Raw genomic sequence first — 12,539 nt, forward strand, 5'->3', positions numbered from 1 at the left:
TAGCCCACTTCAGGGAAAAAAAGTCTGTTCCAATCTTTCTCCTTCACTTCCCATCATCTTGGTGGTTGTGCCAACCTGTTGCTGTATTCAACCCAACTTTGTATGCCAAATAACTGGTTGACTGGCTTTGTTTCTCTGTAACACAGTCTATGCTTATTATTGTCCTGGTGGCATAAAAACGGATCCCTAGGAATAAACCGCGGCCCTCTGTCAGCCGACAACAAGCGCTTCATCTTTTTTCTGCCCTACTGTTCTACACCGCCCCACTCAGGGGACAAGCTTGGACAAGGGAAACTTTGTTTTGTCTGCCCCATCTTGCAGCAAAAGGGCCGGGGCCCGCGGGCTGGGCGGGCCGAGCAGAAGGGGAAGGCCAGCTCGTGCAGCAGCGCAGGCGCCGGGCCGGGCATTGACGGCCCTAGGGCCTCCTGGGAAATGTAGTTCTCCCTCGGAGCCGTGGGCGCCACTTCAGAGCTCCTCCTCGCGCGGCCTGCTGGAGACTCGTAGTTCGTCGTGCTCCGACCTCCGCGGCAGCCGATAGCGGCGGCGTGGGACAGGACTACCCTTCCCAGCGCGCACCGCTCCTCCGCAGCTCCGGCCGTAAACAAACGGCGCGGAGCGGGATGGCGGCGGCTGCGGGACGGTGAGCGTCGGCGTTGCGAGCAGCTGCGAGGCGCGGGCGGCCGGCTTCTGTGCGCTCTGCTTGGGTCTGCAGGGGCTGGCGGGGCACATGGATGACAGCAAGGTAAGGGCCCGTCCCTGCGTGTTAGTGCCGGGGAGAGAAAGCAGCTGGGCTTCCTCGGAGGCCGCGTCCTTTTTCAGAGGCGGGTGGCAGAGCTGCACAAACCCCGGTGGATGGTTCAGCTGGCTGCGGTGGCGGTTGTGGGTACCGGTGTTGTGCCTGAGAGCAATGAGAGTCCCCAGGAATCGGGCAGGTGGAAGTGCAGTCAGGTTGGCCGTGGGATGGGGTAATTTGCACAGAATCACTGAGTATCCCGAGTTGGAAGGAGCTTGCCAAGGTCACAGAGACCAACTCCTGGCTCCGTGTGGTCTATCCGTGTTTACAGATTTGTCAACTATCACTTACGTCAACAAAATGCTTACAATCGTGTGGGTGAACTGAATGAAACAGTATGTATGGTCAGGCACTAATTTAGAAGATACAGAAAGCTTAATTCTGGAGGTGTATATAGCTATTTCTCCTAGAATTAATTTATTTATAACAGGCAATCTTCAGATTTTTCATTAATTTTTTTTTTTTTTTTTTAATACAATCATTGTGTTTCATGAGGTCTCACTAATTTGCTTCTCTTGAAAAAGTTGTTGGACACATTGACTAAATAAACTTTACATTGGCACCCAATCAGTAACACAGGTGTTTGCTCTTTTTTTCCTTAGAAAAATTCATGTAAAATGAAGAAAAGAATATGCAAAGTGGGATTTTTCCTTTTCTTCTCTTCAGTCTCAAATACATTTTCATAATATGATGTCTTTATGTAATGCCTACCACTGAGATATTTTTAAGGATGACGACTCTGAAAAGCAGTGCTGCCCAGAACTACTGGATGTGGCTGTTAGTAAGGAAAAGAGCAAACTGTATTTCTGTCAGCAGCTTTTCCCTTAGATAATACTCTTGGGTGATTTCAGATCCCCATATCTTCTACTGGAAAATGTTGATGTTTTTAGTAAGTGCCTGCTGCTCTGAAAAAAATTTCGCTATTTTCGTTATTTTGTAGAGCTGCGATTACTTTCAGAACAAATTTATGAGGCTTAAGAGTTTGATGGCTCCACTGAAGAGATCCCCTTTCTGTTGGGAGGGTACTTCCCATTTTATGTTGCTATGTGAGAATGAAGCAAGCACTGTTTATACTTCATTTTATAGCCAGCATGATCTGCCAGCTCAAGCCAGCATGTCCTTGAAGCCTTTTAAAGCTTCCACCTAATCATATTTTCCTCATTGTTGGAAGGGCTGGACTGTGTAATCTGAGAGTCTTATCGTGGAAGTGAGTGAGTTGACTGTGAAAGGAATTTTCCTGTATAAGCTGAGGTAAATAAATTACATCAGCAGTGAGGTAACCATTCTATAGCTACATCCACCCATGTTCAGATTTTCTGTTTGTCTGTGTAAAAAATTGGGAATTGCAAGCTGTTCATTTTCTCTAATTCTTAGTGCTCTATCACAGAAACACAGAATGGTTGAGGTTGGAAGGGACCACTTGGGATAAACTAGTCCAACTCCCTTGCTTCAAGCAGGGTCACCCAGAGTAGACTGCCCAGGGTCACATCCATGTGGGTTTTGAATATCTCTGTAGAAAGAGATATGGGCTTCTTGTTCCAGTGCTCTGCCACCCTCACAGTGAAGAAGTTTTTTCTCGTTTGCAGGTGAAACGATCTGTGTTTCAGCTTGAGCCCATTGCCTCTTGTCGTATTGCCAGTGACAAAAGGAAACAGCCTGACCACATTCTCTTGATACTTTCCCTTAAGATATCTGTACACATTAGCAAGATCCCCCTTCAGTCTTCTCCAGGCTGTACAGTCTCAGGTCTCTCAGCTTTTCCTCATACAGGAGGTTCTCCAAGCCCCTAATCATCTGGACCCTCTCCAGTAGTTCCCTGTCTTTCTTGAACTGAGGAGCCCAGAACTGGACACAGTACTCCAGATGTGGCCTCATCTGGAGGGAGGGATCACCTGCCTCAACCTGCTTTTCATGCTCTCTTTAATGTGCCCCAGGATACCATTGACCTTCTTGAACACCGGGACACGCTGCTTGGCATGGGGCGTAATGTTTGCATGATCAGCCTGCTGTCCACCAGTGCTCTTAGGTCCTTCTCTACAGGGTTACTTTCCAATAGATGAGACCCTATAATTTAGCTTTATCTGGTTTAAGAGGTCCTTAGAGGAATAGGTCAGCCATAGCATATTCCTCAAAATGAGAAAGGCCACAAAGATGATTAGGGGCCTGGGGCAACTCCTGTGCCAAGAAAAGCTGAGAGACATTGGACTCTTCAGACTGGAGTAGGCATTTATAAACATCACTGTTTATAAACATCTAAAATGTGAGAGTCAAGTTGATGGGGGGGAAAGGGGCTCATCTCGGCTATGTGCAGCAATAGAACAAGAGGCAATGGGCAGAAATGAGCACAGGAAGTTCTGAGCAAACACAAGGAAGAATTTATTTACTGTGAGAGTGGCAGAGCACTGTAACAGGCTGCCCAGAGAGGTTGTGGGGTCTCTTTCTCTAGAGATATTCACGACCTGTCTAGGTGCTTTATTTTGAGGCCTGATTTCGGAAACATGCATTTGTAGGGGGTTTGGACCAGAGGTCCCTTCCAACCCCTAAAATTATTTGATTGTATGAAGAAATAAAGAGAGAGGCAGAAAATAGAAGCATTATATCTAGAAAACTTCATTCATGTTCAAGTTTAAAAGGATATTTTGAAATTAATAAAAAATAAACAACAATAGAAAAACCCCAGAAGCTAAAGTATGACCCTCTCTGCTAGAGATTATCTTAATAAATTAATCACTTACTATTGGGAGACCTTTTGGATTGATTTCTATTGGTATACTTGCTTAAGGTGTATAAATTGCTTGCTCCCTTAGTATCTTACATTTTTGGATCATTATCAGATGCTTGTTCAGTATGATTCAGGTTACTGAGTGTGCCAGTGAAAGCTAACTAACTAATCTGTGCAAAGTGCATAAAATATTGTGCAATGGAAGAATGCTGAGAGTACTTTCTGGATGGGTTCTATACTACAACCTCATGTGATGTACTGTTACTTAGCAGACTGAGTAACTTTATTGTAACTAACTTGACTATTTATTTTGAAAAAAATGTTTGCAAGCGTCAGTGGATTATTTTTCCTTTCTGCTGCAGTGAATGCAGAGTTTAGGCTTTATTTTGTTCCTTCCCAATCATTTTTATGGTTTTGTATAATTTCTGCATACGATCACCATTTGGATTCTGCAGACCTATACTACTAATACAAACAAGAGTCTGCTGAATATGATGTCTTGAGTTGGATCTAAAGCATTGGCTGGTATAGCACTTAGGAGCTATTTGTTTGTCTGTGAATGAGCCAAGAACTGCTGGAAGGTACTGGGCTGGTCAGCATTAGCAGCACTGAAGAAAAAAATGTAGCGTTGTTTTAACTTTCCAGATTATCCAGTTCCTGCATATGTGACAGGCCAGCATTATCCCAAGTAGCTCAGTTCCTTGGGCAGGTGAATGGTAGTAGCCATAAAAAATATCTCCTTCCCATGGAGGGTTTCTCTGTGACACATTCTGGCCATTCATCTGCAGACATCTGCTGAAACTCTTTTTGCAATAATAATAATAATAATAAGCCCAAAATCTGATGGCTGTTTCTGTGTCAGGGCAGATAATTGAAGCTATTTCCAGTTCCAGGTCAAATAATTTTGTTCTCAAACACTGTTAGCAAAAGAGTGATGTTACAGCCTAAATGCTGTATCAGAAGGGGAGATAAGCTGTGTTCTGAATTCTGATTGAACTGTAATATGGACTTGGATGAATTTCTGACAGATGTGTGTCATTATTAACATTTCTGTGACAAATCTTATCAGTAATATTGTTCTAGGTCCTGATGGCGTATAACTCCCTGAGAAAACAAATCCCCACTAGTCCCTATCCTTTTATAAACTCCAGGGGAATACAGAGGGAAGACAGTACATTTGTTTGCTATTTTTTTGTTGGTTCTCTGCCATGCTGAGGATCAGCTAGAATTTCTGTTTTGTCTTTTTTCTGTCACATCAGCATAGTGACTGATTAGGTAAACGTGACTAAGGATCTGGTAATGTGGGATGCCAATGAAGCATTTATCAGGCTTTTTGTTGTTGTTGTTTTTTCCCCAGCTGGGTTGCTTAAGGTTACAGGAGAAGCTTCCAAATATTGGTAAAGAAAAATGACTAAGGATGAAGGATTTGGTTAAATCACTTATTAAATTAGCTGTTGTGGGTGACTCTGATTATATGGTGCTGTGGAGAGAGTATGAATCCTTTGGGGTTGTGTGAAGGCAGACAATTAGCGTCCAACTGCTGAAAGAGTTAGAAGTGGAGGAAGCTCTTCATTATTTCCCCAGTCCTGGTGGTAAGAGCCCTAGCAAACAGTGACCTACAGGGTGCAATCCTTTCTCACGTGAGGGAAGAGATGTGCTTCTCATGCTCAAAAAAGGACAGCCACCTTTCTTTAGCTGGTGCTGCTGCTTCCCTTGGCCATGGCTCGTTAGCTTTATACAACTTTGGTGGCTTGCTGTGTAATCAGATGAGTGCTGAGGAGATTAAAGTTAAGATTTGGAAATCCCCAAATTTGAGCAAAGGGAACAACAAATGTAGCAGATGTTGCTTTGTGTCTTGGACCAGACTGTCTTGTTGTAGAGCTTGAAGTTTAATGTTTTCCCACATGCACTAACTGAAAAACAGTATCTGAGCTTAAAAGATTTTAGGAAGTGCATTGTGAAATAAATGAATCATTCAATCTGTGTTCTGTAGTTCAAATGTAAAAGACTGGATTTTTGTTTGCTTTTCTGAATGTGTTATGTTTGTTCCATTATCGCTAGATGTCCATTAAGTACTTTCTCTATTTGATTCTGAGGGGCAGCTACTCCTGAATAAATTAGGAGAGGCAATGTACAAAAGGGTACATTATGTTGGCATGTGATTGTTGACTTGCTTTCCAAAGAAAGAATAGGCTCGATTGTGTGATCTGTTTTTTCATTCTAGCACATCAGTTCACTATGTTATTGTTTTTATTGCAGCTTGCTAAGTTTATAGAACAAATGACTTCTTTGAATGTTGAAGCTGACTTATTTAGCAGCATTATACAGTAGAAAGTGTCTTTTTTTCTTTATGAACTCTGATATTTTGAGCAGTGTCTTTTAGGAAGAAGTAGTTTATACACAGTGCGGTGAATCATTGGCTGGCATTGAAATTCATATATATAGGTGTGTTAGGTGTGTTTCTCCACACCCTCTCCAGTCAAACAGTGTGGTCAGAATGCAAATAGTGAGAAATTCTCACTTCCCCTCACTTGAGAGGGGAAATGGAACTTGTGACTGAAGTCATGGCCTTATGGCCAGTGTGCTGAGTTTCATACCGTATTTAAAAGGCTTTTGTAGGCCACATTCCCATAATAAGAGTAATATATTTGGGTGGGGAGGCACGGAGTAAACTTTAAGGAAACTATTTTTTTGTATTTGTAGGAAGAGGTGCTTTCAGACCTGTAAAATGGGACCACGAAGGAAAGGACAGAATGATTCCAAAACTGTCAGTGGTTAGGGCCAGAAGTTATGTGGTTACTTTTCTGCAAAGGAAATCTAAATTACACAGTGGCAGAAATTACTGTTGGGATGGGTTGCATGAGAAGACAGTTTTCCAAGTTGTGTCAAACTGTTTCAAATGTAAATATGAAGTGGTTCGGTACAGCTCAAATAGAGGCAGCAGAGGGCAGAGGTAGGACTGAGTGGAATTGAATCTCCTATTTAGTAAAAAAAATACTCAGAAGGTTCCTTTGAAATAAATCAGGACAGAGGAATTTCAGATGAGGTGCAGATAATTTGGAGATTTTTATCTTCAGAATAGGCTGAAAATCCTGTCATTTTATTGCAGCAAAACAAAGCTTTGGTTTGTATTGATATAAATCTTGTTTTGTTTTTATTCAAATTTGAAGTGTAAAATTCCATATTAACGCCTTCTTGAGCTGGCACGTACTAAGGCAAGGGTTGCTGATAATACTAAAACAATTTGGCTAGAAATCATCTCTTTCCCTCCTAGATGTTTCAGATATCCTCCTAGAAATCTGTTGTCCTGTGTCTGGTTTAGGGTTCTGCAGGAAAAGGGAGATACAGAGCTGCTGAAGAGAGGGCCAGAAGAAGCAGTGAATGAGTGACAGAGCACTGACACAGGTTGCCCAGAGTTGTGGTGGAGGATCCATACTCAGAAACTGTCTGGATGTGATCCTGAGCACCCTGAGCTTTGGTGTTGAGCCAGATGAACCCAAGAGGTTCCTTCTCGCCTCAGCCATTCTATGTTTCTGGGATATTGCTCCTCCAATTTGGCAATTAGTAACATTTGCAGTAGGACTAATTAAGAACTGATGCAATATCAAATCTACCCCCTTTATTTTGTTTTTGGTGCTACATTCAAAGCTTTGGACATCAGCCTCTGAAATGAGCTACATCTTCTTTCCTCTAGTGCTCTAGAATTGGTCCAGGTATGTGCGAGTTTTTCTGCTTGAGACAGCTACAGGCACGGTTACATGGCTTCAGCTTTCTCTTTGCAGAACATCATCGTCTTTAGTTGTACCTTTCATTTTCAGGTGGTTGGAGGCAAAGTAAAGAAACCAGGAAAGCGAGGTCGTAAACCAGCCAAAATAGACTTGAAGGCAAAACTTGAAAGAAGTCGTCAGAGTGCAAGAGAGTGCAGAGCCAGAAAGAAGCTGAGGTACCAGTACCTGGAAGAGCTGGTTTCAAGCCGAGAGCGAGCCATCTGTGCTCTCAGAGAAGAGCTTGAAATGGTATGAAATCATCACTTAACCTGACCTTCAGCATTATTTGGGGCCTACCATTGTGGGCTTTTGTGTAATTGCATTAACTAAAGTGAGAGTGGGATTTGGCTAGCCATAGACTATTAAAACATCCTTAACAGATGCACTCAGCTGCTTGCCTACTTTGCTTGATGAATATGAACATCATGTTGTAAGTTATCTGCTGGTTAGCTTAGAAGTAAGCTAAGAAAGCACCATTGCATATGACTGTTTTATGGGTTTGTTAATCAAGAATTTTAGATGAGGGAGTTAGGAACAAGGCAGATGTCCTTTAATTCTGCCTTGCACAATCAGGAAGGACCTCTTAATAGTCAGTCAGCCCCAGAGTCATGTGAAATATTTCTTTTTAATAGGCCATGAACTGGAACGGTATTCTGGCATGTTAACAGCAGGAAAATGCACAAAGTGTTCCATGTTGTTTAATAATTACAGTATTGTGTCTAGCTCTGCCATCAAGTAGCAGCTTATTGACTGAAACAGGACTTACTGAAGCCAGGTATGCAACCAGGGACACATGCTTAGCTCATTTGTACTCTGCAGTTTTGTAAAAGGCTTCAGTCCAGCCAATTCAAACCTTAAACGAATATATTGAAAGGTAAAGATTACAGTTTTGTTTAGACTGCTAATGTGATCCTGGCAGTTTGCTAATGCTTAACATGTTTGTGTATTTCAGTACAAGCAGTGGTGCATGGCAATGGACCAGGGGAAAATCCCCTCTGAAATAAAAGCCTTACTAACAGGAGAGGAGCAGGGCAAAGCACAGCAGAACTCAGCCAAACTCACCAAGGCTGGGAAGGCAGAACCAAACAGCAGCAATCCTTGTAAGTATCTGACTATAATTAATTCCTATTTCATTACATCTTTTGTTATGTAGGAGGATGGCTGTGGTGTAGGAAGAAACATAAGGATGTACTCTTGGGCACAAATAGTTGATTGAAGCAAAGGGTTTAGTGGGTGGTACAAAGATTCTGTGTAATGTTTACATGGACAACACAGAAATCATACTAGTTAGGAAGCTGGGTAGTTATTTTAAAAATAGACTCAATCCTTGTGTTTCAGTAAGGCCTGTGAAGGCCTGAGACCATAATCTACTACATTTTTTGTTTTCCTAATGTGAGGGAAATTGAATACCTAACATAAGTTAATTTTTAAAACTTGATCAAGAAAACATTATTCTAGCTGCAGCCACTCAAAAATGAGAAGTGCTGAACTTGTGATTTCCAATGGAGTTTTTTTTTTTTCTGCCTCATTTGTGCTTGTCAGTGGAATAAAATAAGATTTTTCTGGGGATTGGAAGATGACTTTGTTACATGATCTTTCATTTTGCTGATACATGCGTGCAAAGGACCAAGTCAAGGTAGCACAGGCAATTCTGTATCACCTATTTTCTAGTCTTTTAATATTTCATGCTACAGATTAAATTACGATTTACATCTTTCTAGCTTTGCTTTTAAGAAACAGTGCAGAAACCACATTTGTCACTGTAACAGTCTTTCCCTCTGCATCATTCACAGGAGTGAAATGCAGAACCTTCTGCACTACAGCAGAGATAGCTTGGTTGCTAGCAGAAGAATGCTGTTATTGGAGAAGTGGATGCATCCCTGGGTCCAGGTTGAAGGATGCCAGTCTGCTGTCTTCTCTTCGCTCCTCCCCATGTGAAACTCTTTGCTTGTGGTATTCTTAAACCTGCATGGAGTGGGGCTTCTGGGGTAATAGGTGTTTGTGTTAAGTGGAGCCTTGTTCTTCCTTTCTCTACACCTCACCCCCAAAAAATACAGCTATGTATTTAAAGCTATGTAGCTTTTGGACATTCTTAGTAAGAGATGGGGGCTGCTTTTGTGTTAGAAGCATGAGACTAGAATTAGACTGGCTTTGTGGTCAGTAGTCATGTGGTTGGTAACCATCATGGGAGTCTCGGAGGTTCCGTACAATAAAAGCAGGAGAAAGATCTTGTAACAGCTTTGCTAAAGCTAAACAGAATGCTGCAAGACGAGGAAAAGGAGTCTCATCAAGTTTTCAGTGAAAAGTTTTCTAGCAAAGTAACTTGCAACCTGACTAGAAGTGTTGTTTTCCGCATCATTTATAACACTAAATGTCTTTTATGTTAATCAGTTCTTAGAGAAGTACTACATATATTCTCTGCTTCTGCCAATGTATTTTTCACAGGATTAGCCTCAGTAAGACAGTCAAAGCCTACACCGTACGTACAGCAGCGGAACAGCTGCCACCAATTGTGCCCTGCTATTTTCTTGTATCTACCTAAAATTTGAGGCCAGGTATCTTCTTAGGCTATGATGTGATGTGAGCTCCACTGTGAGTTCCCAGCCAAAGATAATACCAAGAACTGATGAATAGAAAAACAAGTTGCGTCAGTTCAGTCTTATCAAAACAGAGGTGAGGGCAAAAGTTTTGTGGACAGATTTACTTATTTAAGACACTGACAGATGACCTGTTCCTTCATTTAGACTACACTTTCTTCTGCATATGCTCTTTTGTGTGTGTGTGTGATGAAATACAAAGAGTGGAGCTCCCAGGATTTTCAATGGGCCTTCTGCTTTGCTTGTACTCTGTTTTGTTTGTGACAGTGTCTTTCTCTGTATTTTATAAGATGCATGGAGAAAAATGTCATTTTATATTTTCTTCTTTGTTTCATAAAATAAATATTGTAATGAATGACTTTGCTAGACTGAATGTTGCATTCTTTTTATTGAACTAATAATGTCTGTTTGGAATTATCTTCAATTAGTCAAAAGCACTGAAAATAATGAAGTGTCATATTTCATTGTACAACACACGGTTCTTTTCAGAATTTCATTCTGAGTACTTGTATTAATCCTTAAAGCATGGTTTTCTCTAGACCTACCACACGTGTACTTAGTTAGCAGTTTCCAGAATGTTGCATAGACATAGAAAACTACTGTGAAAAGTTAAGTAATGCTGAAACAGAGATGGAAATGAGTTGATTTTTTTTTTCCTGCCCCCTTTTTTAAGCTCTGAACTGCAGTTTGTTCTGAAAGACAATGACAAGCCAACCATAAGTGTAGATCTGTTGTATTCTTGCCTGTCCTTTTTCTGTGTTCTCTGCAAGAAAAAAAATAAGAACAAGTAACAAAGTAGGCCAGATGTTCAGTACTAAAATCCGTGAACCTTGCAGCTGGATTTTGTAACATGAGCATGCCAAAAGTGTAACATGTTGGATTTAGGTAGCATTAGACTTACACAGCACCTCTAGTTTCATATGTAAACCATGTAATTAAACATATGTTTTAAAACTTATTTATGTACCTAAGTATCTTTCTAAATCAAAGATGCTGAAAACATACAGGAAGAGTGTGGTATTTGTGACTGGAACAGTTTCACTGTGATAAATGCAGCATTGATCTCATAAAAAATACCACACCTGCTCTCTTCCCTCCATTCTTTTGTGGTTTCACTTTCTGTGGTACTATGCGAGAAAGTTCTCTGGGAGTTTTCTTTTAATGAAGGAAATGGGGAACTGACATTTTTGGATGTGATGAGCAACAGTGTTTGTTTCCCACTCTAGTGGCTCCTGTTTCTGGGCTTAGTCAACAGTTGGCATTATGGGGCTGTGTTTGGGAGCCTCGGTGAGCTCTGGGGCACCATTAGTGGGCAGTGGGACAGCTGGAACCATGACTAGCTTTGGGAAGGTGTCTGTGGCTGACTTCTTTTTTTAACTTTTGCATGTTAGGTTGAAGACTAGTCTACATCAATAATGATTCTAGCCTTTTCTGGCATCCTGTGAGGAGAAAGGGAAAGTTTAGCTGTAATCTAGTTTGCTACTTTCCAAGAAGTAATAATCTCTATAATTAGCAATAAAATTACTGCTAATGTAAGAGGCAAATGTTTTGGGTTTGTCTACAATCAGGAAAAGCTGAAATAAGATCCTTATTCCATATTGTATTTCAGAGTTGTAGCATGAGTGATAGAGGATCAGCTCACATAGAAATTCCTAGTGTAGGTAATGAAGGCAAAACTCCAGCTCCTGCTGTTAATGGCACTGAGCAACAATTTCACTGTAAATTATGTGCATAGTTGGATTTCTTGTATGTCTTTGTGCATTTATATTGGACAACAAAGGCTGCTTATTTGCAGTAATTTCTGTGGTATCTCATACCAAATGAAATCACTGGACTACAAGTGATGCTGTGTTTATGAAATGTATATAGATTTATATATATAGATAAGCAGGATCAGCATGGTCAGTTACAACCATTCTCTTATGCAATTTCTGCACATTTCTGCTGCTTAATTGCTGTATTATTCATACTGTTGTTTGTATTCTCTTTTTTACTTCGTATAAGTCATAGCTAGAAAACACTGTCATTGTTCAGCTAATGATTTTCAGCAACATCTCATTTAAAAAAAACAAACCCGCCAACAACTGGCCTTCAGTTTCTTTTTCTCCTCCAGAAAAAGCACTTGGGAGGTGGAAGTCTTACTTCCATAGCTTGTGCAACATTAGCTCTGCTTCTCTGTGTCTGCTTGTAACTGAAAAAAGGCTTAAGACAAAGCTATGAACTGCTGCTTCGAGCAACTCTTACGTATGGCCACACTATTGTGGTGGGCAGTGATGTTGTTATGAACTATGCTGCAGCTAATAGATATTCAGAATTCATGTAGATTGTAAAAGTAGTAAAATACTTACCTTCATGAGACAAGATGTTTGATGTGAATGGAAATTGTATGGTATGAAAGCTGATCTTTTCCATTCCTTCTTTCTAATGGCAACTTTGAAAATGCATTTTGGTCAAGGTACAGAGTGCTGGCAACAGCAGTGCTGCATGTTTCTGTCGTAGAGCTTACCAGCCTGCCCCAGATACCTGCTGATGTAAAAACAATTCTTTCCTCCTCCCTCTTGAACACAGATCCTGCCGTATTGCTGCATCAGTATTTTCTGATTGGAATTTCAGAGGGACCTCGACAGGCTGGAGGGCTGGGCTCGGGTGAACCTAATGAG

The 12,539-nt window shown here is 41.2% G+C and overlaps 1 protein-coding gene across 1 annotated transcript; it reads left to right on the forward strand.

The window, feature by feature from the left end:
* Positions 1 to 631: 631 nt before the first annotated feature.
* On the forward strand, positions 632 to 10,205 carry CREBL2 (cAMP responsive element binding protein like 2). Its single transcript, XM_042835054.1, has 4 exons — positions 632 to 742; positions 7,334 to 7,531; positions 8,235 to 8,382; positions 9,076 to 10,205. Coding segments are annotated over exons 1-4 (363 nt in total). The 5' UTR covers positions 632 to 727; the 3' UTR covers positions 9,078 to 10,205.
* The last annotated feature ends 2,334 nt before the right edge of the window (positions 10,206 to 12,539 follow it).

This window comes from Centrocercus urophasianus, unplaced genomic scaffold (genome assembly GCF_019232065.1).
Source record: "Centrocercus urophasianus isolate 14NV4802_14NV808 unplaced genomic scaffold, USGS_Curo_1.0 seq_5, whole genome shotgun sequence".
In the NCBI taxonomy this organism is placed as follows: domain Eukaryota; kingdom Metazoa; phylum Chordata; class Aves; order Galliformes; family Phasianidae; genus Centrocercus; species Centrocercus urophasianus.